At 40.7% G+C, this 27,264-nt stretch overlaps 1 protein-coding gene across 1 annotated transcript in view; it reads left to right on the forward strand.

The window, feature by feature from the left end:
* The window catches only part of NAV3 (neuron navigator 3), a 264,054-nt gene that overhangs the window by 51,231 nt on the left and 185,559 nt on the right, over positions 1–27,264 (forward strand). Inside the window, 1 exon segment of the mRNA XM_030463599.1 lies at positions 26,637–26,754. Coding sequence (XP_030319459.1) covers positions 26,637–26,754 — 118 coding nt within the window.

Below are 27,264 nucleotides of genomic sequence, written 5' to 3' on the forward strand. Positions count from 1 at the left end.
GGAATTTTTCAGACTACTTTGCTCTTTACATACATTTCAATTAGTTGCCCAGAACCTCACCTCCACTCAATAGAGCTCCTCTGCCTGATGGAGGAAAAGAGGATCCAGCTTCTTGCTATCTCACACTTTTCTGGCAATTGGCAGAAAGTCAAGATAAGAGTCACAGTGTGTCTCTGCTTAATTCAGAAGTATGGAAGAGCTACAAGGATGAACAGCTGCATTGGAGGGAGGGGAGACACATGCTTTAAAAGAGAAACTGGTGGAAGTGTTTAGCTCTTCCTGAAGTAATTAATTTCAGGGAGCCAATTTCCAGGTAATTTGAGCTTTCTTCTTCACAAAAAAACCCAGAAAAAAACCTCAAAATAACACAAAACACCCAACAAAAAACCAACGAAAAAATTCATTTAAGAAAGAAAGAGTTTTGATTTTGTTTTTTTCTCCCATGCTGACAATAAACAACTTCAGTGTTTCTCAGATAGTGTACCAGCTGGATTTTAAGATTTAGGATTCGGAGCTGCTTCTCTGGAATAGTAGTGTTAAAAGATACATGCTAATTATTCCAGTGAGAAATAATAAAAAAACCCCAACAACTTAAGTAGAAGACTCTTAGCTCTTAGTATATTGTACATTGCATGCCAACAAAATGGGTGTGAACTGTTTTCCTTCCAATCTCAGCATGGGGCAAAAGGAGGACTTTTTGGACTGTGTAGAAAACAATATGTAAACCATTGGATTCCTCTTATATCTATCATATTGACCCTGAAAACTGTCTTCTAAGTGGGCCAAATCAGATACAAGGTTTTGATTAAGCCAGTGTGACTTAAGCATTAAAACATGTTGAGTATGATACCTAAAGTGAGGCTGATGTTATTGCCCTGTGCATGCCCAAGCAGTCCTGCCCTTGGCAAGGCAGAGACCCCATTCTCATGACATGACTCAGTACTCCCACATCATTCTGCTCTTTGCCATATGGATTAGTAATTAAACACCAGACAGGCATGCAAACACCACAGCTGGACACTGGCATTCATTCCCAGAGGGACACTACACATACCCCTTAAGACTATTTCCAGGGAAATACAGTTTGCTTGAGTGTACCTGTATTTATAGTGTAGGTGTGTCTGGCATTCTTGCCGGGAATTGGGATTGTTTAGTTTGGAGAAGAAAAGACTGAGAGGAGACCTTATTGCTCTCTACAGCTACCTGAAATGAGATTGTTGGCCTCTTTTCACAAATGAATAATGACAGGACCAGAGGAAATGGTCTGAAGTTGCAGCAGGGGAGATTTAGACTAGAAATTAGGAAGAATTTTTTTATTGACAGAATGATCAGACACTGGAGCAGCCTGCCCAGTGACGTGGTGGAATCACCATCCCTGGAAGTATTTAAAACCAATGTAGATGAGGCAAATGCTCTAGTGTGCAGGGTAATACAGATACTGATAAATATATATTTAAATATTATTGGGAAGGGGGGTTGTATTTTACTAGGGCTTTTATTTTATTGTTGTTGGTTGCATGGGGAGATCTTAGACGTCTTTGCCAACCATGACAATTCTGTGATTCCCTATTTATATAGCTACGTGGAGGATCCTGGAGTATATTAGGGCTTTTTGATGCATTAGTACTTTAATTAGTAGCATAGATGGTACTTTGTTTAGCTCCTTCTAGAATCTTTTTGGATATCTGGAATGGAGGAATGCTGCAGTTTAAATCATCACAGCTGCTGTTTCTGAAATGCATTTCAGAAGCAATGCAGAAGTTGAAATCTCCAGTTGATTCTCCTGGTTAGTGGTGCTGCACTGGCTCTAAGAGCTGCTTGGGGAACACAACGGGTGCCAAAAAGAAAGGACCTGATAATGTAATTGCAGAGTTTGGGCAGGCTACTGAAATAGAGGTAACTATTTGTGTGAATTCCAGATGTCATGTGAGCATTAAGTTTTATGAACCATCTTCCTTCTTGCTGACCTAAGATGTTTTGGACTGTCCTTTATTCTTTTTTCAGGAGACAGAATACTGAGCTTCTTTTTTTCCATCAGTATTTTAGAAATCTTGATAGAGCCATCAGTATGTTGAGAAAAGAATTTGAAGATCATGCAAGACTGTATAAAGTAGAGGAGTAGAAATAATGTAACTATCACGAGTCAGGTTTTCTGCCACTTTATTTATTTTTACAGTGTTTCTAGTATAGTTTCTTGAGATTTTACACTGGAGATGGAATGCTACAACTACCTGCATGGTCTGAACTTTCCCCAGACCTTGTTTGCCATGCAGGTTCCCTCTCCAGCACCATGCTCTATTCTGTCAGCCTTGCCTGAGTGCATCTGATGGGCACTGTCTGAGCTGAGCTTGCAAACCCCTCATGTAAGAGCTGATGCTTTCCTTTGCCTTCAACTTTGATGCAAATAAAATGAACGATGCTCCTTGATGACAGGAAGGTGCAGTCTCTTCTTGGGAAAGCATGGACAAGATGAGGCAGGTATTTCCTCATGCTCAATAGAAAGAAAATAATAATTTTCCTGCATTTTAAAATGCTATATTTGGTCCTGTCAAGCATCTGCTTTAGTTGGAAGCTAAACAGGTGGAGCTGTGACCAACTTCAAGAAGGGATTTTTAGGTGACAGACGAGCCAGTCAGACATTTGGTTTTCCTCACATTTTTTGACAGAACTTTTCTTTGGAAAAAATTTCATCGTGGTTGTGATGTTTCATCACTAATTTCACAAGTATGTCTCACTTGTTTGTTTCATTATTGACATTAATAGTTTTGTGTTTTCATTTTCATCTGTCTGCAGCATTTCCCTTTACAAGCTGGAATTTTTCATCATTTCCTAATATTGTGCCACCTACATAACTGTGTAAAAGCCGTGTATGGAGCACTCAATATGTGGAAATGCAGAGCTGAATTTCAGTCCTCTATATAGTTGACAGTGGAATATACATTCCAATGTATGAAACATTAAATTTCAGTAAGGATGATTTCTGGCATAGGGGAAGATTAATTTAAAATTAATTTGTGAAAGATCACTGGCTGGCAGAGCAGGGTAATACACACCTGCAGGGGCATGCTGATTGTCAGATTACCAAATGGACTATCATCACAGTAACCAGCTATACATAAAAGAGAAAGTAGATTGGGACTTTGTCTCTGACTAATAGCAAAACATTAATCTGTGTTATCTGAGTAGGTTGAGAGAAACTGCACATTTACTGTATAGAATCATAGAATTGGCTGGGTTGGAAGGGACCTCAGAGATCATCAAGTCCAACCCTTGATCCACTACTGCTGCAGTTACCAGACCATGGCACTGAGTGCCACATCCAGTCTCTTTTTAAATATCTCCAGGGATGGAGAATCCACTACTTCCCTGGGCAGCCCATTCCAATGCCTGATCACCCTCTCCATAAAGAAATTCTTTCTAATATCTAACCAGTATGCCAGTAAGATTATTAAACAAAAACTTCAAAAAGTTTAACTTGTACTGACTCTCTGTATTTACTGTATTTACTTGTTTTGCTGTTAAAAATATAACAAGGCAAAACTGTTGGATCCCTATTTTCAATATGCAAATGTGAAATGTATTTCTTATTTACACTGTATATGAAACTTCATAATCAAAGACACATCTTTTACAGTGGTCCTTTCATGGTTCAAGACTGATATCTTGCACATTCAAAACATGAGCTGAGAAAGCAGTTCTGACCTGGTATGGGACAGTTTTACCTTTCTTTGGCTGCTCTGCATATCAGCTTCTTCCAAGCAGAGAAGCAGGTGCTCTGCTGAATTTTAACATGATCTTCAATGAGATTCTGGGTTATATTATGTCCTGGGATGTTTGTGAACAGATTTATCCATATGCCATTTAGGTACTTTTATTAATTTTTTTTTAGCCTTGTTGAACAGAGTTGGTTGTAGTGAAATGAGGCAACCAGGTGCCACTAATTGCCAGGCAGTGGGCATGAGCTTGTGTTAAGCCCACCTGTGCCTGATTAGGGCAGGCCCCAACTGCACATGAGCAGGATTAGGGGGCCAATAAAAGGTGAGGCTCAAACTCACAGGCTCAGCTCAGTCCTGAGCAAGCCAGCAGAGACGTCACTGGCTCTCGGTGCAATAGCACCGACCCAGGCTGGTCAACCCTGAGGGCTATAGGCTGAGAGCACTACTTGTGAGTCTCTGCTGGAACACCTGGTTGGACCTTGGAGCACCATGCCCTAAAAGAGGTTTGTCTTGCTACAGTTGGTTATCTCATTTTATGCTTGATTTTGTTCTGATGCAAAAAGGGATGTTAAATATTGAAAATAAAAGATATTTTAGTCCCAAATGTGCATTGCCAGTTAGAGGCTGCTATTTAGAATATGTTATGGCTCTTGGCTGATCGGGGATGCCACACATTTTGATTACATAAAGCTTCTATTGAAAGGATCCCTTTAGAGTTCATAATAAAGTTGTGTAACCATCTGTGGCTTTGAAGTGCAAAATGACCCAACCAAAACTGTCCTTGAAGCAATGATGAAGGGAGCATGGAGAGGGTCAGGAGAATGAGAGTCCAGCAGCAAGTGGAATTGCTGCTAATCAAAGGATGCCACTGTTTTGAAAAGGAAATTGAGGGTGAGGAAAGGGTTACAGCTGCATGCCAACAAAAGTCAGCATACCTCAGTAACTTACCTCTCCTTGGGTAAATTGGGATAATAGTGCCATTCTTTCCTGCAGTCTGATGTACTTCAGTTGTCAGTGTAAGTGGATTTTGACATAGTGTATACTATCTCCTTGGCTGTGAGCAGGTTCATGTAGTTCCTACCCCCTGTGAAACACTCCACAATTGAAAATATTTATATATCGAGTTCATATTTTACTAAGTAAACCTTTCCAGATTCTTTCTGGCAGAAAATCCAAGCCAAGAAACTACACCACTCCCATAGTACTCTAAGATACCTCATCAGAGTGTCTTTTATTACACAACTTCCAGTTATGCCTCATGTAGGCATTTGAGTGAATTCTTCAAGAAGCGACCACAAACTGTAACCAGTTTCCTTTTACACAAAATAACAAACACACTGCAAGAACCTTGCTGCTCCCCTTTGTCTGCAAAGGTAGTAATTTTGACATACTTGTAGGAGTTTTCCCTTGTGTAAATAAATGTGATTAGAAACAAATGTTTTTCAAAACAAATTCCTTTCACTAGATCAATGATTTGTTCAAAAAGATGTCATCAATATTTGAATGGATCACAGCTAATTGCACTAATAATTTCCTCCCCTCTCTCTCCCTAAAATTTATATTAAAATTAAGTCAGAGTTGGCAGGACCCAGATCAGCATAGCTGATAAGAGGGTTATCACTCACTGGGGACCCTGGGGACAGCCAGTCCAGTGAGCCTTTGACCATGTGGGGAGCACCAAGACTACAGGTGAGTGAGATTGAGTCAGTGTAACTGGGGATTGCTTTTGTGAGAACTGCACCTGGCACAAGGTGGAGTAGTTTTAAGGTTATATTAATGCCAAAATATTGGCTTGATACAGAGTTAGCTCAGGATCAGAGGAAAACAAAAGCAGTTTATTGCGTTCTGTATGCGCTTTGGACAAAATGATTTTGTCCCTAAATACTAATGTCTTTAAGTAATCAGTCATATTCATTTCCCTACCAGACAAGTGAGTATGGAATGTGCATATATAAAGAGAATATACATATATATACTTAGACACACACACATACGTGTATATATATATATATGCAAAATTCAGAAACATTGCAACATTACAATTAGCTAATTGCAATGGAATGTATCTTGTAATGTTGCAACATTTCCGAATTGAATTGAGCTGCTCAAGTATGGCATCAGCAGAGGGCACAAGAGGACTTATCTGGGAATATAATGCCATTGCTGGATGCAGCCTTGCTTTTCCAGAAGTCCTTTCCTATGCAAACCCCCACAGCTATTGCTCACCTTCATCCTTCTCATCATTAGTTCTGGGATGAGTGACTCATGTGATGTGGTGGTGGGAGATGACATTCCTTCCCTATAATGTTTGGTCACCTCACATCCTGCACCTCAGTGCTTCCCCTGAGTCACCCTGTGGGCTTCCTGCTGTCCCAATCCCTACCTTTCTACCTTTTGCTGCACTTCTGGGTCTGCTGGCATTTGTCTGCCTGCCCTCAGCTGATTTTGATGCCTGGCAAAAACGATAGCATTAGAGAAGGAAGTTGATACCACCCTATTCCACAAGAAAAAGGATTACAGCAAGATAGAATTTTGAATGGCAGTAGTGAAGCAACTGTCTCAATGTAGAAAGAAGTCAGCTTTTTAAGTATCTGCAAACAAACAAGGCATCAGAAGCAACTGTCTCAATGTAGAAAGAAGTCAGCTTTTTAAGTATCTGCAAACAAACAAGGCATCAGATACTCACTAATACCATAAGCTTACAATAAGTTGTGATGAACACTTCCATTCGAGCAGCAGTGCCAAAAAGAGATGTGGTGGTTGGTTTGTTTGCCTAGCTCCAGGCCCTAGTTCTTAACCTAAATACAAAAATTCTGTTTATGTTGGCTTCAATGGAGCTATTTCTGATTTCTTGTGGTGCAGTTAGGAGGAGGCCAAAATCCAGTAATTTTAATGAAAGAGCTGACTGAAGACAGATTAATGTGTTTTAAGTCCTTCGTGAGTAGAGGAATACCAGTTCTTTTTTTGTATCAGTATATGCCACAGTTGGATATTCTTAATAGGAGTGAAGAGGATATTGCCTGTGCTTGACATGATGACACTGGGTATTCTGCTAATAAATAGGCTTACTGAAGTACATTCCTAAACCTTTGGCTTGAAGAGCTAGTAAAAATTTCAGATCTTAATGGGTTATTTCCATTAGAAGGAAAAAAATGAGGAACTTTAAAATGTTATTTTATGCCTTACATGAACTTAGGATACCCTTCTATCTTAAAAGGAAAAAACCCAACAGTCTGAGGTGATTTCCTTGCAGTTATCCCCAGATTGTTTTAGCCATAACCTTAACATGAAATATTTATTTACTGTGCAAATTGATATTATTCAGCTTATTCTGTGATTTTTTTTTTCTGCAGTGGTATTTTATGTTCCTGAGTTTTGTCTCTGTTTCTTCTAGTCAGTTCTTTTTTGTCTTTGTCCAGCATCTCAACCAAAATTATTTTAACAAAATCATTCTGCCCAATTTTTTCAGTTTTCTGAGGTCTTGCATTTGCCTTTGCTCCAAACTAAGCTGTATGCTTACCTGTGTCTTAAAGATATACCTTATCTCCTAATTTAGAGATGCCTTCAGACAGACATCTAAAGAGATATCAGCTTTCTCTCATAAGAGAAAAGCAGTGATGAAACTTTTGATATAAGAATAGTTAATAAAAGGATATCCCCTTTCCTAGTTATTTCTTTCTTAATTCTCAAGATTTGGTAACATACCCTCTCCCTGTGTTAAGATTTATAACACATCCCACAGAAGGATCAGTGGACTGTTTTTTAAGATGTCTGTGAAAAGTAGCTGAAAAAATATAGCCAATAGGCTTACATTACTATGCAGCAGACAAAACAGTTCTACAGGAGCATGTTTTCAGGTGAGCAAAGTGCTTGAGAGCTGATCGTATGTCATAGCTCCTGAACTTTCTCATCAGATAACAGTATGATGAGACATGTTGTTGGTTTTTTCTTATCTTTTAGGTGGTCTCTACATATATACTTGTAGTTCACAGCTTTTGACTTAAATAATTGTTATATCTGGTTTTGTGTTGTTGTTGTTGTGGGTTTTTTTTAATAGCATTTCCCCCCTCTTATTACCTTAAATAATGTGTTAAAGGAACAAATGGACACACCAAAGTTAAGGTAAAATAATCTTCATGCAAAAAATAGGAGAAATAAGTATTAGGAGATATTTGCTACCTTGGTTCCCTCCAAGCTGGAGGGCAGTTGACTCTTCCTAAAGCTGAGTGAAGATAGTAAGATGACAGGGCATCCTAAAGCTTACAGGTAGTGCTGCTACACAGGAGAAGCATCACAAAGAGTTAATAGGTACAAAAGGACACAAATAAGATAAACGCTATTTTTTTGAGAGTTTGGTGAGGCTTTTTACAAAAGTAGATGTGGTTTTCAAAGGGACAGTCTACTTCACTTCCAGACTTCCAGTCTGCTCACCCAGAAGAGGTGAATACAGAGCACTTGCAGATCCAGGACCATTTTTAGGTTTTAAGAGCTCATTTCCACTGTGAGGGGCATGTGGACAGAGTGGGCCAGGCCGTGTTGTTTGGCACTTCTCCCTAAAATCTTCATAGTGAGAGTGACAGAGGAAGCAAACTGAAGCCAGGAGCCAACAACTTCCAGACAGAAAAGTGAACAAGAGTTGACGTTTGAAATGCTTTTGAGGGACACTGGAAACATAGGCACTGGAAAAAAAGAAAACTGTTTGTTGCTTTAAGCCTTTTTTCTGCCTCCTGACTTTGAATACATCAAGTTTGTTTAGTAGTGTTTGGGTTACCATGCAAGCTGAGATTCTGGCAGCTTTCCACAAAAAAAAAAAAAAAAAAAAAAAAAAAAAAAAAAAAAGGAAAAAAAAAGTCCCATTTGTGCCATATTCAGATGGTGCAGTGAATTCATTGAGTAGCTAGCAGAGGGCATAACTAGTCAGATGTTTGCTCTGTGTGTTCCCATGAAGGGCACCAAGAGGGATGTGCTCACTAGCAGAGGACTTGCTCAACTCCAGGAGCTGTGCTCCAGCATCATTCTATCTTTAATTTTCAGTGTCTCTGCACATGGTTTTGCTATTCATTCAGCTGTGAGACTCCTCATGAACTCTGCTTTGCATAACGTTAGTTCTATGACTGGGATATATATAGCTAAAATAATTCGATCATATCATACTTCCTACTTGTGGCCTTAAAAATTTTTCTTGTCTTGTCCTGATCTCACGGTCAACGCGGACAGCGGCACCGGCAGCGGTGAGAGCTGTTTCTTTTAAGCTTTCTTTTAATTACTGAATTAGATTCGGACCGAACCGGGCTTCCCGGAGAAGAAGAACCCAGGTTAGTGCCGGAAGACCCAAGACTGGGCGGGAAAGTCGTGAGGGAGTCGGAAGCCGTGCGGGGTCGGGTTGGTGCGGGGGGGAGCGTGTCCAGGAACCGCGGCGAAGTTGAGAATCTGCCACAGCCCCAGCTCCTCCCTCAGAGCCCCTCGGGAGCCTCCGCCGAGGTGCCAAGGGGTGTGTGTGTTTCCCCGGAGGCAGACAAATGGCCGTGGCCACAGGTCGGCCGAAAGCCACGGCGAGAAAGAAGGCGGGAAGGCTGAGAGAGACCGTGCGGGTCTCCGGCTGCAGGCAATGCCGGCGCCTGGCGCTGGAGAAAGCCAGGGACACGCCGCTTCTGTGCGTTGTGATGGAAGAAATGATCTGCTCGAGGGGGTGTGAGTCTGAGGGAGGAGGTGGAGAAATGGAGAACCATCAGAGAGTGCGAGAGCGAAATAGATTGGTGGAGCCACAGCCGGAGGCGAAGGCAGCAGGAAGAGGTTCTGCAGGAAGTGGTGGATCCCCACCCCTCCTGTCACCGGGCGGAAAGAGGGGACCTAAGGGAAAAGGGGGGAAGTGGACCCCCTCACCCTCCCAGTTGCCCCTGAAAAATAGTTACGATGCTTTGGAAATTGAGGGTCAGGAAAATTAAGATGAAGATGAATATTCATCTAGTGAGCTGCCCGGGGCTTGTCAGTTACTCCCATGCCTTAGGACTTATTCTATTAATAAGAAAAGGAGGGTAATTGGAGTAATTGTAGTGGATTACTCTCTTCTGAGGGTAACAGAGGGGCCCATTTGTCGACCAGAACCCATCCCACAGGAGTCTGCTGCCTGCCTGGGGCTCAGGTTAGGGATGTTCAAAGGAAGCTCTGTGGTCTAGTGCAGCCCTCTGATTATTACCCTTTGTTAGTTATCCAGATTGGCAATGACGAGGTTGCAGAGACAAGTCCAAAAGCAATTAAAAAGGACTTCGAGGCACTGGGGTGCCTGGTTGAAGGCTCAGGTACGCAGGTGGTGTTTTCATCAATCCCTCAAGAGGTAGGGAAAAATACTGAAAGAGGGTGGAAAACACACTTGATTAACATGTGACTCAGAGGCTGGTACCAACACTGAAATTTGGAAGTTTATATGACACTGGGTCTGTTGGCCACAGATGGAGTGCATCTGTCTCAAAGGAGAAAAAGGATCCTTGCAGAGGAGTTCGTGGGGCTCACTGAGAGGGCTTTAAACTCAGCTCAAAGGCGGAAGGGGATAAAACCAGGCTCACCCTAGAGATGAGCCTAAGGATGGCATTCAGTCTGCCATCCCACTCGAGGCAGGACATGGTGGTAAATGTGACAATAAAAACACAGGGCTCACTAACGGGTTAGTAACCGTGGAAGTGGCTGGGAATGGTCAGATACCAAAAGTGAAAACTAATTGCCTGAATTAGTTTTCAATGAACACTAATTGAATTGCCCTTTCTGAAATGCTTGTATACCAGTGCACGGAGTCTGGGGAATAAGCAGGAGGAGTTGGAGATCTGTGTTAAGTTACAGGGCTTCGATACAGTCACAATCACAGAAATGTGGTGAGGTGGCTCCCGCGGCTGGAATGTTGTCACAGATGGCTATGTACTATTTAGGAAAGACAAACAAGGCAAAGCAGTGGTGTTGCTCTTAATGTGTGAGAGCAACTGGAATGTACTGAGTTCTTTCAAGGGGAGAGGTAAAACAGGTTGAAAGCGTGTGGGTAAGAATTAAGGAACATGCAAATGGGCGTGAAACTGGTGTGGATATCTACTATAGACTACCAAACCAAGAAGATGTTGATCAGGCCTTCTACAGTCAGCTGGAAGTAGCCTCTAGATCACAGTCCTCGGTACTTGTGGATTACTTTAGTCACCCTGATATTTGTTGGAAAGCCCACACAGGCAGTCATATTCAGTCCAAAAAGCTCTTGCAGTGCATTGATGATAATTTTCTGGTGCAGGTAGTAGAGACACCCAACGAGAAGAGGTGCACTGCTGGACTTAGTATTAATGAATAAAGGTCTGGTTTGGGACATTAAGGCTGGGAACAGCCTTGGTAACAGTGATCATGAGATGGCGGAGTTTAGTATTTTACAAGGAAGAATAAGACAACAAGTAGGATTACAACCCTGGACTTCTGCAGGGCTAATTTTGTACTCTTTAAAGATCTACTTGCAGGGATCCCATGGGGTAAGACTCTGGAAGGATAGAGAGCCCAAGGAAGTTGGTCAGTTTTTAAATACCACTTCAAGCCCAAGATAGGTGCATTCCCTTGAGTAAAAAATCAGGTAGAGGTGGTAAGAGACCTGCGTGGATCAGCAAGGAGCTTCTGAAGAATGTTTTGTTGAAGAAAGAAAATTACAGCTCATGGAAGGGACTTGTCACTTGGGAGGACTATAGACATGTTATCAGATTGTGTAGGAAGGCAAGCTAAAGCCCTCTTAGAAGTAAAACTGACAAAGGAAGTAAAAGGAAATAAGAAAAGCTTCTTCAAATATATTAGTAGTTAAAGGAAGAACAGGGAAAATGTGGGCCCACTGCTGAATGGGGTGGGAGCTCTGATAAGAGATGGTGCAGAGAAGGCAGAAGTGCTGAATACTTTCTTTGCTTCAATCTTTACTCCTAAGACCAGCCCCTGTGAACTCCAGACCCTGGATATAAGAGAGAAAGCCTGGAGGAGGGAAGACTCACCACAGGTCAGTGAAGACTGGGTTAGAGATGAGTTATGCAAACTGAATATACACAGGCCCGTGGGCCCTGATGGGATGCACCCAATAGTGTTGTGAGAGCTGGATGATGTTATTGCTCTACCACTCTCCATCATTTTTGAAAGATCCTGGCTAACACGAGAGGTGCCTGAGGATGGGAGGAAAGCCAATGTCACTCCAGTCTTCAGAAAGGGCAAGAAGGAAGATCCAGGCAATTACAGACCGGTCAGCATCACCTCTATCCCTGGAACAATGATGGAGCATCTCATTTTGGAAGTCATCTCTAAGCACATGGAAGAGAAGAGGGTTATCAGGAGTAGTCAGCACGGATTTTCAGAGGAGAAAGCATGCTTGGTGAATATATGATGTTGTTTCTGAATGGGTAGATGCAGGGAGACCAGTGAATGTTTGACACAGTCTCCCATAACATCCTCATGAGCAAGATCAGGAAATGTGGGATAGAAGAATAGACAGTCAGATGGATTAAGAACTGGCTACACAATATAGTGGTGAAAAATGCTGCAGAGTCCAGATGGAGACCTGAAACAAGTGGAGTTCCCCAGGGATCTGTGCTCAGTCCAGTCCTGTTCAACATGTTTATTAATGACCTTGATGATGGGACAGAGTGTCATCTCAGCAAGTTTGCTGATAATACAAAACGAGGAGGACTGGCTGATTCACCTGAAGGCTGTGCGACCATTCAGCAAGATTTGGACAGACTGGAGAGATGGGCCAAGGGGAACCTAATGATGTTCAACAAGAACAAGTGCAGAATCCTGCACCTGGGAAGGAATGCACCAGCAAAATGCACCAGTAGGTTAGGAGGAGATCTGCTGGAGATCAGCCTCATGGAGAAGGACCTTGGAGTCCTGGTGGAAAACAAGTTATCCATGAGGTAGCAATGTGCCTTTGTGACCAAGAAGGCCAATGGTATCCTGGGGTGAATTAAGAACAGGTCAAGGGAGATTCTCTACCCCCACTGCTCTGCCATAGTGAGACCCCACCTAGAGTATTGCATACAGTTCTGGGCTCCCCAGTTCAAGAGTGACAGGGATTTGCTTGAGAGAGGACAGCAGAAGGCTAAGAGGATGATTAAGGGACTGGAACACCTGCCTTATGAAGGAAGGCTGAGAGACCTGGGGATTCTTAGTCTGGAGAGGATAAGACTGACAGAGGATCTAATTAATGTGTATAAATATGTCTGGGCATCATGAAGGAAGGGAAAACCTCACTTGTGGCCCAGGAAGAGGGAAAATAAATTCAAGACAGAGCACATGAAGTTCCACCTCAACATGAAGATGAATTTCCTCACTGTAAGGGTTATAGAGCTGTAGAGCAGGCTCCCCAGAGAGGTTGTGGAGTCTTTCTTTGGAGACTTTGAAGACCCATCTAGATGCATTTTGGAGTGATCTGCCCTAGTTTTGGTCCTGTGCTGGCAGGGGGTTTGGATTCTATGATCTTCAGAGGTCTGTTCCAACCCTGATGTTCTGTGATTCTTGGGTCATTAGGTTTTTGTAGGACAGGATACAAAATACCCATCCAAATGCAAAGTGCTAGTTGGGTTTTTCTGTGCTTTCTAAAAAAAAATATTTTACCTAGTAACTTCTGAAAGACATCTGCAAATCTATCAAGTAAGCTTAAGTGCCCATTAAACTAATAAGCACCAGTTTTGCAAGGAGTGGACAGCATGCAATTGTATGTGTAAGCTACTATTTTTAAATAAACTCTGCTTCCCATCAGTTAAATTCAGATCAAACAGTTTTTTGGTTGAAGAGCAGCACAAGGCTGATGTTATGGAGTATTGTCCTGTGTCCTCTGCACCACTGTGGCTGTGTGATGCTGGAATTTGGAGCATGCTAACACAGTTAAATGAAATATCTTGTTCTTAAGGTAATTGTTTACAGGATTATGCTGTATCACTGAGTATCAGCATGAACATTCTAAATACCATTGCCAGGATGTAGTCTTTTTTTAATGACTTTTTTTAATACAAGACTTTTTATCATTCAAATGCAAGAGTCTGTATTTTACCACAGTATTTTAAAAATTTTTCAGTATTCCTTTGAGGATCTGAATCCTGCAAGTTTATTTGGTATGTACCAAAGTCACCTGTTGTGCACTGTAGTGTAACAAACTGTATATGAGAATACTTCTGTGGATATGTAGCTGAAGAAACACAATTATCTTATCAATTCACTTATGTGAAGAGACACAATTTATCTGTACAATACAGGGATACATAATTTGCCCACTTTCATTCTTCCTTAATTTATGGAAAGTCTTTTTCAGTCAAAGAGACACACTTAAAACTTAAGCGGTTCGGCAGATTCTAGATCAGAGCTTGAGACTTAAATGAGTTTTACTGCTGTGACTCAGGAATAATTATTAGGCAGATAGTGCCAATACCATTATAACCTGTAACAAGATAATGACAGTAATTTGAAATGAAACACTAATGTAAGTATGAGATTTTATTACTGATAGTGAGGTAACCTGAATCTACCCAGAGAAGCCAAGAACAAAGCCATCTTGTGCAATGTCTGAGAAGCTTTCCTTTGGGACTGCATAACTTCAGAGGTGCAGAGTTTGATAAAATTTCAAACTTTCTTTCCGACTTGTACTTCCCAAATGTCTAAGTTCTTCTTCTTCTTCAAAAAAAAAAAAAAAAAAAAAAAAAAAAAAAAAAAGCATAAAAAGCATTAGGATTCTATATGTTTTCAGAAAGTTCCTCCAAAATATTTCTCCTGGCATTTCAATCAGCAATGAGAGGCATTCAGCAAGCCCTGCTAAAAACACAATCCTCTCTTACCAGAACAACTGTTAAGAATTTAAGGAAAACTTGGTTTACAGACTGTTGTATTCCATACCTATTTTATGAATTAAATAATGTAGTAAATGGTTTGACTTTGAAAAAAAATATATCCTTTGCACAGTAATTCCTGAAATATGATACCTCCCCTCCTCCCCCAAAGAATTTAAGCTCTTATGACCTACCTCACTTGCATTTTAGGTGCCTGTATCCATAATTTTTATCCTGAGAACTCCCACTCAGCATCTGCCTATTTTGGCAGGACTTGTAATCTGTCCACAGTCATCCAAGGTTTTTACATTACGAATCTGCACAGATGTGAAATTGTACTGCAAAGAATGCTCAGAAGGCTCAACGGAGTCAAGCATTTTACCAGCAAGGTTTATTCAAAGGGCAGGTGAAATAAGCACCTGTCTGCTGTAACAAAAAGTTAGAGCTGGCATAAAAACCCCAGTGAATGAAATTTTTGTTATTCATTGGCAATGATCGCTACCTGTTAAAAAACAAAAACAACAAAACTAAACAAAACCAACAAAAAACCCCCCAAAACAAACCCCCCAAAAACACACAGAAAAAACCACCACACAATAAACGAAAAAGCCACCAAAACCTAGCACGAATGTTATTTTTCTTCTTATTTTATCAGGGAGTTAGAAGGTTACTGGGAAAAATCAGAAAAAGGAAAAAAACATTTTTGCTTGTTCTAAAAAAGTAAACTAAATGGAAAGCTGTCAACAGAAATCTCCAAAGTAATCCTCCACATGTGTCTGTATGATTAAACCAGCTGTGTGGGGTTTCCTGGAGTGGCAGCCTTCTCAGACAGAGCTGCCTGAGGAACCCATGGTGCCATTAGTGCCATCCTGCCCCACAGGCTGAGAAAACAAATGAGCAGAATGTGGGAAGGGACACCAAGCCTTAGGCTACTGGTTTGGGGACTTATTTGAGAGGGGACATGGTGCTCCTTTTATTAGGATTGTTTCTGTTTCTTACTTTCATCAGTAGGAAAAAATATAGAAAGGCAATTGGGAGGAAATGCTGGAGCACCATCTCCTCTGTTCAGCATGAGTGCTGTAATCTCCAGCCAGCAGTTATTTGTTTGTTTTCAGTAAGTCTCTTTCTTCTTCATCCTCTGCTTCCTGCTCACAACTTTCCAAATCTTCAATTATTTTCTGCATAGCAGCGTGGCTGCAATGAGAATATCCCTTTCCTCATCCTTTACATAAACCTTTAATCCCAGGGAGTGATTGTGTGGGAGGTACAAGATATGTATTTAATTAAATTTAAAGGCAGTGGCCCTTTAAAGTCATCTAGTCATTCCCTATCCTTCATTTCTTGTCTGTTATCCAAGAGACAGGATATCACTAGAGAGTGTATTTTTGAAAGGAAGCACAGGGCAGTGAGTGGAGAATTGCAGATGTGGAGACTCAGTCTCTTGAGGAAAAGGGTGGTGGGTGTCCTGTTTAGGGCCAGTCATGAGGACCCAGAGGACAGAACTCAAGCACAAAAGCATTAACTGCTTAGTGTGTTAAGAGATGGATTTGGTCTTGAAGAAATAAAAACTATATGCCTAGAGCTAATAGTACCATTTGTACCTAAATATCAGCTGGTGGCTGTAGGGGGGAATAAAAAGAAAAATGCTGAGCTCCCACTTTCACACAGCTCTCTCAAGACCTTTCTCTTCTTCAAGTATTAGCCACTTGCTATTCCAGGTATGTAGTAGACTCTTAACAGTAGTCAGAGTAGACTCTAATTTGATTAACATTCAGTTTGAAGATATTTATCTGTGCCTGCAGTTAACGATGCCAAGACCTTCAGGTTGCATGTAGGGCTAGGACAAGAAGGTGTTTCTAGCTTTCAGTCCCACATCATCTGGTCATTTTTTTCTGTGCTCTAAAATTCACATAATACTGTTGTGATATAAGATTAGGAAGACAAAAATCTGCATCTATTTTAAGGAGGGCAGATGCAGATACTATAGTTTTGATACTAGTCTGAAGCAATAAGGTCCAGCATTTACCGAATGGATACCGAAGTATCCATATGACCACAGCTATAAACTTCACCTCCCTCAAAACCTCAATAAAGAGCTTAAGTTTATTTCCATCAGGGTGGATCTTTTCATAGCTAAATGTCCTTGCAATATAACAGCAGGTACTACATATAAGCTTCATATCATTATCCATATTAATTATTATCCATAATCTAAATCTCATTCCTTGGTCTCTAGACCTAAGTTCACAGATCAGTAGGTTACTATTCAACACATTTGTCTTCAAAGGTAAATCTATTTTCTGAGTCAAGAACCACCTATTTTTTATGTTACTGTGGGCAGTAGTGTAATCCTGTAGTTCCTTATAGAAGTGTGTACCAGAACACAAAAGGTGGGATACGCATCAGAAGATTTGCATACAAGAATGCAGAGTGAACACAGATGATTTAAGTTCCCCAGGTCACAGGGACCTTCCTTCTTGTAACACTGCCCCTTCCCATGCGACATACAGCCACAGCCCTCGCTACAGTTGTTTAGTCAGATCTTCCCTTTTATTTATAATAAGACCCCTTTTATAAAAGCAGGGGTCTTCAGAATGTTTTTAGTAGCAATCCAGAACTTATTCCTTTCCAAATGCAGTTGTATTACAAAAGCTGTATATGACATGGGGAAGAGATAAGGAGATGAAGAGATGAGTTAAGAGATGAGGAAGAATACAATTTTGAGTCTCATTTGGGATTCTAAGTCTTGTGTTGTCCAAAAAAACTACAATAGGAATATTATCTTCTCTTTGTTATTTAAGACTACTGTCCAGCAGAATTTACTTCATACATAAAATTTGTTTTTCTGGATGGTTGATTGTCTAAGGATCATCATGAGAATGGGCAGACATTTACTTCAGACAGTGCTTTCAATACTGGTCAAAGGGAGGCAAGTCCCAAACTGGTATTTTTATTGTACTGAGCTGCATCCTTAGTTGTTCAAGGCCTAAAATGCTGTTCTACATTTCTAGAACTGAAGAAGTAGGCTGCTGTATGTGGAAGCATAGTTTCATCTCCCTAAACTTCAGCTAGGTAGCAAAAGGCAAAATGGTTGAGCACACAGGACCATTGCCACTCACATTCATCACCATCTTGTTTTAACAGAAATGAATGACTGTAAGAAGAGAATCTTATGACTTATGCTTGAAATAATTTACATGTTTAGCTAATATTAGTGCCATATTACCTTTAGCACCCACTTCAGTGTGCTGAATGTGCACTGCATATATTGACATTAAAATTATAGAGTTACTGACAAATAACTTTTAAACATCAAAGCCCAGAAAAAAATTAAGCAAGTTAAGGTATCTGGTTATAAAATATGAAGCTCAGAAAGCAGTTTCTATTTATTTTGATTTGCAAAGCCATTCTTGCACGAGAGGAAACCAGACAGTTCAAATCAGATTCTAAGCCTCAAAAAGTACACGCTAGCTATAGACTTAATATTCAAAGCTAGTTGCAGTCTTACTTGCCACTGTTTTCTGGCATCAAAGCATCAAAAGTACGTCCTACTATTTTTGCATTTTACGTATCAGAAATTTGCCTTCCCACACTTACAAAGAAATGCTGGAAAAGAGAGTTGTTTTGATCCCTGGGCCAAGTTCTTTAACGCCAAATCACAATGTGGAAAGAACATCTCAGTCCAAGTTATAAATCCTTAAAATGAGCTTTGATGGAAAATCTGGAGTAGTTTCACAGTGGAATCTCCTCGGCTCCATGTGAGGAGTCCTGCTGCTGCTTCTCTAAGACATATACCCACTGTCTCCAGGAATGGTCTGGTTGATACTAAGAGTGGCTTGTTGCTTGCAAACAAAAAAGAAATCGACAAAGCAAGGATGGTTTTGTTCTGCAAGTTAGTTCATTATTTCTGTTCAGGTCTGAGAAGTTTTTTCTTCGTTCTTGTGTGCTCTTACGGTGGTGGTGAGCCACAAGGGGAACTTGTGCAGGTCATTTTTCCCTTTACAGAAAATTTAACTTCGATGACTGTGTGTTTGTTTATTAAAGTGAATGCAGGACTAGTCATGAAACTTATCCTGGCAGTGACAAGATATTTATGAAATATAAGATTCATGCAAGCTTTAAGTATAGGAAGCCATATTCAGGGGGATGGAAGGGGACAGCAGGTGCAGAGGGGCTTCATTGCTATCTGGGATGTACAGGAAAATAGAAGTATGAGGGTTTTTTACCCTTCCTCCTTTGAACAGGCAGGGGTGCTCCTGCTTAGATCACCTGCTTCTTACAAGGGAGATCACTTTGGCCAGGAACTGTCAGAGACAGCTGCAGCTCTAATTTCATCAGGGTTGGATGTTATTGAAGTGCATATGCACGCATAGGAGAAAGAGGGAGTTTCATATATTTCAGCTTATTTATTTTTATTGGAGAATGCCATCACCATCCTTTTGGTCAAATTAATTTCTTCACACATCACTACTTTCAAACCCAAAACATGTCTTCCTCTTACACTTGTTACTTCAATTGCATCACATCAAACTGCAGAAGCATCTAGGAAGCTGCTACATCTGCAGAAGCATGTCCCACTACTTGAGACAGTCAGCAGCTTCTCTATCACATGTTCCCTCTCCACCATCACTTCTGTGACAAACATACCTGAACATTAGCAAGAATGGTTGCTCTGTAGGGAAAAATTTTGGTACTAAGGAACTAACATCTAAAGTACACATTTTAGGGATGGAAGGATATTTCAATTCGTTCATGGTTTATTACATGAATTGAATACCAGTTAGTGAATGGAGTGGATACATGCTCTTGAAATACATATCTCGATTTCGTTTCGTGTGAACGTGGTCTATGTGAGAGCACAACTGGTATGAGACTCTTTAGAAGCACATTCCTTATCTGAATCAAAATTCTAAGGCAGATTTGCCTTTGGAGTGTTGTCTCTAGGTGAACACCAGTATCCTGATCTTTCTCACTCTGATAAAATTACCCAAGTTATTGGTTTGAATCAGTATTTTGTAAAAACTGTATTGAATAATAGGTCCTATATTCTTCTTCCACTAGATGTATGCTGATATGTGCTCTGAAGTAAAATAAATAAATAAATATATATCTAAGAAATCATTCCAAAGATGTACAGGTACGTGTAAGGACTATTTATAACAGAAAGCTTCCAAGTTGGCTATCTGGGAGGATTGCTCAGTGTGGCACTTAGTATTGTCTCCTGTTAATTCAAGTAGCTCCAGGCCATTATTAATAACTGTGGCAATAAGAGGCTGCCTGCTTGGGTCCTCTGCTGCTGCATGCATGAGTATCTGGCTCCTTCCTGTGGTACTTTGTTGCTATTGCACAAGACAGGAGAGCAGCTGCCAATAAAACAAACTGAAGAACAAATCATTATGATACTTTTCAAAGGATGAACAAGGTGCTTTATTCTAGAAAGAGATGCATTTTGTTTAATTGTGCAGTATGCAAATCACTTAGCACACCTTAAGGACACACAAATGCACACTCAAAGAGGCTGATTACCTTTCATCAGGCACAGATGCACCAGCTGTTTCCTGTGCCACGGGTCAATGTTGGCCTCAGACAGATTTATTAAATTAATTTGAATCGAGATTTGGTAAGAAATGAGAGGAAAGAGAGCACACTAAGTCAGGAAAAAGGTTACTTGGATGATTAGCTTGCAAACAGTAAGTGAAAGTTGGAAATGCAAAGCAGCCCCCTGAAAGATTGGTAAATTATCTAAAGCTTGTCAGTGATTGTTGAAGAGCATTGTTTCTATTCATTTTCTTAGCTGGGATTAGTGGACTTTTATTTACCTGTATTTTTATTTAACTATTTTTTCTTCTCATGTAATTTACCCAATGTTAAAAAAGTGCTACCCAGCTCCCAGCTTTACTTTACAGCAAATGAGTTGCAGTGTGTTTTCTATTGTCAATTAAAGCCGGACATAAATTAGACTCTTGATCTGTCTGGTATGGCAGTCTAAATGTGAAACATTGTTTTCAAAGTTAGCCCTTTTCCTTGCTAAGTAGAGGACTGAAACTAATAAATTATTCTTTTGCAACCCAGAGAAATAACCTTCAATAAGAAAATATTTAAAAGGTCAGATCCTGCCTTCCATTTAAGGTTTCCATAGTGTAGGGGCAGTGAGGAGGAGAAAAGTAACTTGTTGCAATCTGATTTCTCCTCACCCTGTTGTAAGATGCATGGCCTAGCTTCCCTTTATAAACACCACCAGCTTAAGGAACACTCCAACATGTGTTTTACCACCCACAACTTAATAGCCAAGAAGAGCTACATTAAGGAGAACTGTGGTCATGCCCACTCCTCTGGCAAATCCTCTTCACCAGGGAGTCTGGGACCATTAGATAGGCTGTGCTGGGTATTCAGCATCCAGGGTAGGCCACACACTGGAAAACTACACAGGAAATAGATATGCAGCTTTTATGGACCATTTTGTAACATAGTGAAAAACAACTTAAACAAGTCATTTATCTCTCCTACAAGCACAATTTGAACAAGCATCTATGGGTCAAAAGCTCTAAGTGCTATCAATCTGTTGTCTCCTATGGCAGTGCTTTAAGCAAAATAAGTCCCTTACACTAGAATATCAGGTAACACTTATTTAACAGTGCCGTATTTCCAGTTTGGCTGATTTAAAATTCTTGGTGTTCAGGCTTTTTAGTAGTTTCATTTTCCTTTATTCCAAATTGTTTTTTAAAGAATTTTTAAAAGGATTATGAAATGTATTGATACAATCCAAACATAGAATATGACAGAAACCTGCCACGCTGAATAGGAGTGGAGTGTATTGCTGTGAATTATTCCAACCCAGGTATACTGCTAGCAACTTCTTTTGTAATAGGTAACTTCTCCTTCTGGTTCTCCAATTCTTGGTTGCTATAAGGTAGAGAAGAAAGAAAAACTTGTGGGAAGCTTGCTGTTACTTACGGATTCCTTAAAGGGAAATGATGTTAAAAAGAACTTTAAAAAGAATTTACAATTCTTTCATGATAATGAATGAGGATACATTTGCCTTCCAGACAGTATTGTAAAGAACAAACAATGAGAACTAGATACTATGTTTATTTCTATATATCTAGGGGAGATAGGAATCTTTTTCATATAGTGGACAAAGATTTAAATAATTTTCAGATATAACCTATTGCTCCTAAATGGCATGGAAATGGGTCACAAGGCCTTGCCATAAGTCAGTAGGCAGCAACTGTTGTTCCTCCTAAGCAGCAGGACTGGCACATCATGAACTGACAGCAGCATGCTCTGAGTATGGAAAGCTGACTTCTCAGTAGCAACTGGATACCATTTCCAGATCTGAAACTTTATATTCTGTAGCAAACAAATGAAAATATGCAGAAGGGTCCTGATTCTTGGAATATGCATTTTCCCCAGAAGCCTATTTATAAAACTGCCTGATAAAAAAGCATAGAGAAGAAATGACTGCAACTCAGAATATGAGGGTTGCACTCCCAGATCAGTTTGCCCTTGAGTTTGCCCATAAAAAAAACAAAACAACAAAACAAAAAGACCAAGAAAGCTTTTATGCCTCAGTTTCCTCACAAGTACAGAAATAATAAATAATAGGGGTGATTTCATTTGTGCCTGGAAAGCATGTTGAGCTGATTTACTGGCAGACACTAATGAAGTGTCATGCATTATTATTGCATTAGCTTGACTGTACTTCTGAAATCCATCTGACATTTCTCACTTGGCATTGATTGTGGGTGGTAACAGTTCTGTATTAATTTTAAAGAGGATGAATTATAGCACCGCCGGATGTATAATTACATGGTTTATAGTAAAAACATTATCTAAGGAAGGCAGTAACCTTTTTTTTTTTTCTTTTTTTTCTTTTCTTTTTTTTTTCTTTTTTTTTTCCCCCATTTCTTTGAACCAGCCCCTCACAAAGTGTATCGTTTCATTAAGAATCTTGCCAAGCCTCCCTATGCTTCTCATAGCTATGTGTGAAGTATCGAGATGAAATTCATAACTATATTTGGGTAGCAGAGTTTCATTTCCTTTACTCTGCCGAAGGTCAGCATGATGAGCTGTTGAGGAATGCTGGGGGAAACCAGTGTTAACATGAGCTGCCTGCACCCAATCCTCTTTCATGTTGCAAGCAATGAAACCTCCATGGCTGGGGAGCGGGCTCAAACCACACAAACCAAGCATTGGGGCTATTCCCTTCTCCTGTTGCTGGGACTGGTCCTCGGTGTCACCAAGGCTCTCCCCTGTGTTGTCAGCAGCTGGAACCAGGCATTAAAATCAGTATTCCCAGTTCAGACGTGCCTGGTGACACAGAGTGGTAGGAGAGGAAGCTCGGAGAGGAAATGAGTAAGTCAGCAGCCCAGCCCAGTGTGTGGTGGTGAGGCAGGGTTACTGGAGCAAGCGGTGGAGCAGGGAGGATGTGTTGCAACAAGTAACCCTCCTGTGTGTTTGCCTCTCTGGAACAGCCTCATCGTAGAAAAATCTAAGGCAAGAGAATTTGGGGGAAAACATGACTGCACAAAGAGTGCAAGGCAAAATTATCTGCTTTCTGTTGGCAAAGGAGGGGAAGCGTGCACGGCTCCTCGTTAGAGATGCTCAGCACCCAGTGAAAGGGGAGCACCCATAAAAAGCACACTGTTACATGAAATTGCTGATATTTTTTAAATCTTGTGTTCTGCATGACTTTTCTATCCTTTGCTGTCTATTATGATGTACTCTGGAGCTTTTTCTGTTCCCAAGTAGTTCAAGATAACATTTCTAAGAGGTGCATGATTAACTTGATAATTAGAACTGTGGAGGGGAGTATACTCTGGTTCATATTATTTGCATCAGAGAATTTAATGTAAAAATGTAAATGTAAAAAGAATATAGTGTTGTGTGTGCATTCTTATAACTTTTTGTGTATATCTACATGCTTTTAATTTTTTACAACTAACTCCTAAACAGCTGGGTCCCTGGAAGAATGAGATGAATGAGAAAGGCATCCTATGGAGAAGGGGGAAAACAGAAACTAGTGGTGATCTGAGTGGAAAGAGAAGAAATTAAATGTGACATTCCACTGCCAAGTGGGTGTTGATTTGCTGTATTGACTAAATTAACAACTTACTAATTTTATTTTTTTTTTAAGAATAATTCTGAAGCAAAACCCCTCCTCTTTTACCACTTTCTCTTCGGAGTATTTCTTTTCTACTGTTGCATGACTATCAAAATACAGACCATCTACTGATGGTAGGATGTGGATTATTAAACTCTGTTTACAAAACATTGTTTGCATTCTTTATGCTTGCCACTTTAAATTTAATAAGAAAATTTAGAAGTGGGTGGCTGAAGTCCATTCTTTGAATACTAGATACTTGCAAAGCAGCTGCTAGAATTAAATTTCTCTGGCTGCTTAGGGAGAGGATAGTTCAAATTGTAGTCAAAATTAGGATTGGTACACCAGATTACACGTGGGTGTGACAAATGATGAGGGAAATGCTTGGCAAAGTATTTTTATTTATAATGTGAAACTAACCTAAAATAATATTAGTGAGTATTAAATTCTGTCTGTTACAGGGGATTAGTTTCATTGGAATACAGAAAATAATTCTGGTTATAGTAATAGCTCAGAGAATATTACTGAGACATTCCTTTAGAAGGATGACTGAAGTTGAAATACTAGTAGCAGGGAATATGTGATGCTCTGGGTGTGGTATGTGTCTTTTATCATAACGTCTTCATATTGTTCTAAATATATGCTCATACATACTTCAGAGACTCCACGTTAGCATTTATTGTGTCTGGTTGTATCTTTGAAGAAATGCTTTCTAGCTACAGTTGGCATTAAAAAATATTTTAATGAAACCTTTCATGCCACTCCCTTGTAAAAAAGGCAGTCTATGAAAACAAGGTTACTGATACAGACTTCAGCAGGGAAATTTAGGGTCCCATCTAATAGCAGCATCCTTTGGCTATGGGAGACCTGAATGCACTTCCACTGTTTAATTCTGTGTGGTTATCTGAAGTTCTAAAACTTTCAAGAAAGCTATGGCAAACGACCTGGAATTCGAAAAGAAATCAGGTACACCAAACAAGTTATAATTCTCCATCTCTTCATGAAGAAGGAAAAATTCTGTGGTCCAAGGAAGTGATTCTGCCCCTGTACTCAGCCCTGGTGAGGCCACAGCTTGAGTACTGCGTCCAGTTCTGGGCCCCTCAGTTTAGGAAGGAGACTGAGGTCCTGGAGCAGGTCCAAAGGAGGGCAACCAGGCTGGTGAAGGAACTCGAGCACAGACCCTATGAGGAGAGGCTGAGGGAGCTGGGGCTGTTCATCCTGGAGAAGAGGAGGCTCAGAGGAGACCTCATCACTCTCTACAACTCCCTGAAAGGAGGGTGTAGCCAGGGGGGGGTCGGTCTCTTTTCCCAGGCAACTCTCAGCAAGACAAGAGGGCATGGTCTCAAGTTGTGCCAGGGGAAGGTTAGGTTAGATATTAGAAAGAATTTCTTTACAGAGAGGGTGATCAGACATTGGAATGGGCTGCCCAGGGAAGTAGTGGATTCTCCGTCCCTGGAGATATTTAAAAAGAGACTGGATGTGGCACTCAGTGCCATGGTCTGGTAACTGCAGCGGTAGTGGATCAAGGGTTGGACTTGATGATCTCTGAGGTCCCTTCCAACCCAGCCAATTCTATGATTCTATGATTCTAATGGTACCCAGGTAGTGAAGGAGTCTTTAGCATGTGAACACAGACTGAGCAGTGATACTTTTGCTGAATGGAAAGTTGGGTTTGGGTTTCTGATTAAGACCCTGGACTTCCCACCCTGTCTCTTCTAGAGAGTTCCTTGGTGAAAAAAGCTTTGGCCTCTTTTTTTTGAGTTCCCAAATGGCATTCTGACCCCTTCCTTCCAAGGGTCTTTGAGATTAAATAAAAGGATTTTTCTAAAGTAAGACTGTATTGTTTTTATGGAAGAGGTGCAGTTTCAATATTTTCAAACAACATTCTCAGCAGAGACTGAACCTTAGATATTACATACTTACACGATGATGCAGTTGTACATGTATGCTTTCTCTCAGTGGCAAGATCCTACAGTTCCACTATTCCAGCTGCTTCTTCACATTGGGACACCCTGGAACAGTGTCAGTACCTCTTGGGGTGCATTCTTCCTCTGGTACATAGGTGAAGTAAATGGTCCCTTCTTTATCTCACCCTACATGAACCTGGTTCCCCTTGTGTTTACGCTGTAGGTGTCCCCAGATGTTCTCTCTGCATATGTGTACACCTTCTGTTCAACCTCTCTCTTCAATGCAGCCTCCTCCTTTATTTTGGAGGATGTAGATCAGCTGGTCCTTTTCAACCTTTTGTTGATAAGTGTGCCTGTTGCTAGGAATTTGGTGCTGCTCAGTCTCACCCTTCCCGTTCCTCTTCTGCCAGACAAAGGATGCAGCTTTTTTCCAGGATATATACTCTAATTCCAGGGCTGAGGCTACTGTACATTTGGTGCTCTCAGCCTTCTCTGTGCACATAGCACCACACTGAACTGTAGGCAAGGGAACGAACGAGCTGTCCCTGCACAGCAGGACACAGTGGTTACTGCAGGAAGTGTCACAGAGGCATCACCAGGCATGGGATAAACAACAACCACCTGATGAACTCTTTCCAAAACACAGGCACATGTCACTGCTATCACTTTCTCTTAGGCAGCCCCAGAGAGAGAATGTTGGTGGGGGGGGGAATGCACAGAGGCTGAAAAACTGTGGGAGGTGGAATAGTGGTAGATGTGACTGATTTACAACAGAAGTTTCCTTTACAGTCATAAGGGGAATTTTGCTTGGTCACAGCAAGTTTCAACCCTCATGAAACAGCCTGAATCATTTGAAGTTAAAATGAAACAGAGGATGGCAGGGGGAGGGGCATGGCCAATAAATAAATTTTTAAATTTTTTTAAAAAGAGCAAAAACATTAAAATTGTTTCTTCCAGTGCTGACTTCTTATCTTCTTAAATGGCAATGTGATCCAGAATAGTTCTGGTGTGCAAGCCAACATTTGTTTTAAGAATTTTTATTGTGTTCTTTTTTCTCTTCCTCCTCTCCCCCTTGCCCTCCCTCCCTGCTCTGCAGATTTACACGGACTGGGCTAACCACTACCTAGCAAAATCTGGCCACAAGCGGTTGATCAAGGATTTGCAACAGGACATTGCAGATGGAGTTCTGCTAGCAGAAATCATCCAGATCATCGGTAAGACCAGGGCTGAGAGAAGCACTGAGAACTGACTCCTTGCGTGGGGGGATATATAATTCAAGTTGAATATATTTAACAATAAGATGAACCCTGAATAATCCGCTTTGATTGGGTCCATATGTCTCCGATATTTGTGTGGTTCATCCTTTTTTTAATACAAAAATATGTTTATGTGAGCATGTTTGGAAGTGGCTGTTTAACCATACTTTAAATGGCCAGAACTGTATCTTAAACACTTTGAATTGTCAGAAATGAATGCTCCATTAAACCATATGTCTCCCATGTGTGCATTTTGTTAGTTAGAGTGGCTCATACTTTGTGGGATGCCTTGAAACTGTATCCTGACCCTGCAGACAATTGTGGAAGGTTTCATGTCAGCAGTTATTTTTCAGGGGCTGAAGAATTAGCAGCGACCTCCTTCGCACTTCCCCCTTTGCAGGATTTGGCATGTGGGAGCAACTGCTGCTAACAGGACTCTTACTGTACAGCTGAGCTTCACTTAGAAAG

This window comes from Calypte anna, chromosome 1 (genome assembly GCF_003957555.1).
Source record: "Calypte anna isolate BGI_N300 chromosome 1, bCalAnn1_v1.p, whole genome shotgun sequence".
Classification (NCBI taxonomy): domain Eukaryota; kingdom Metazoa; phylum Chordata; class Aves; order Apodiformes; family Trochilidae; genus Calypte; species Calypte anna.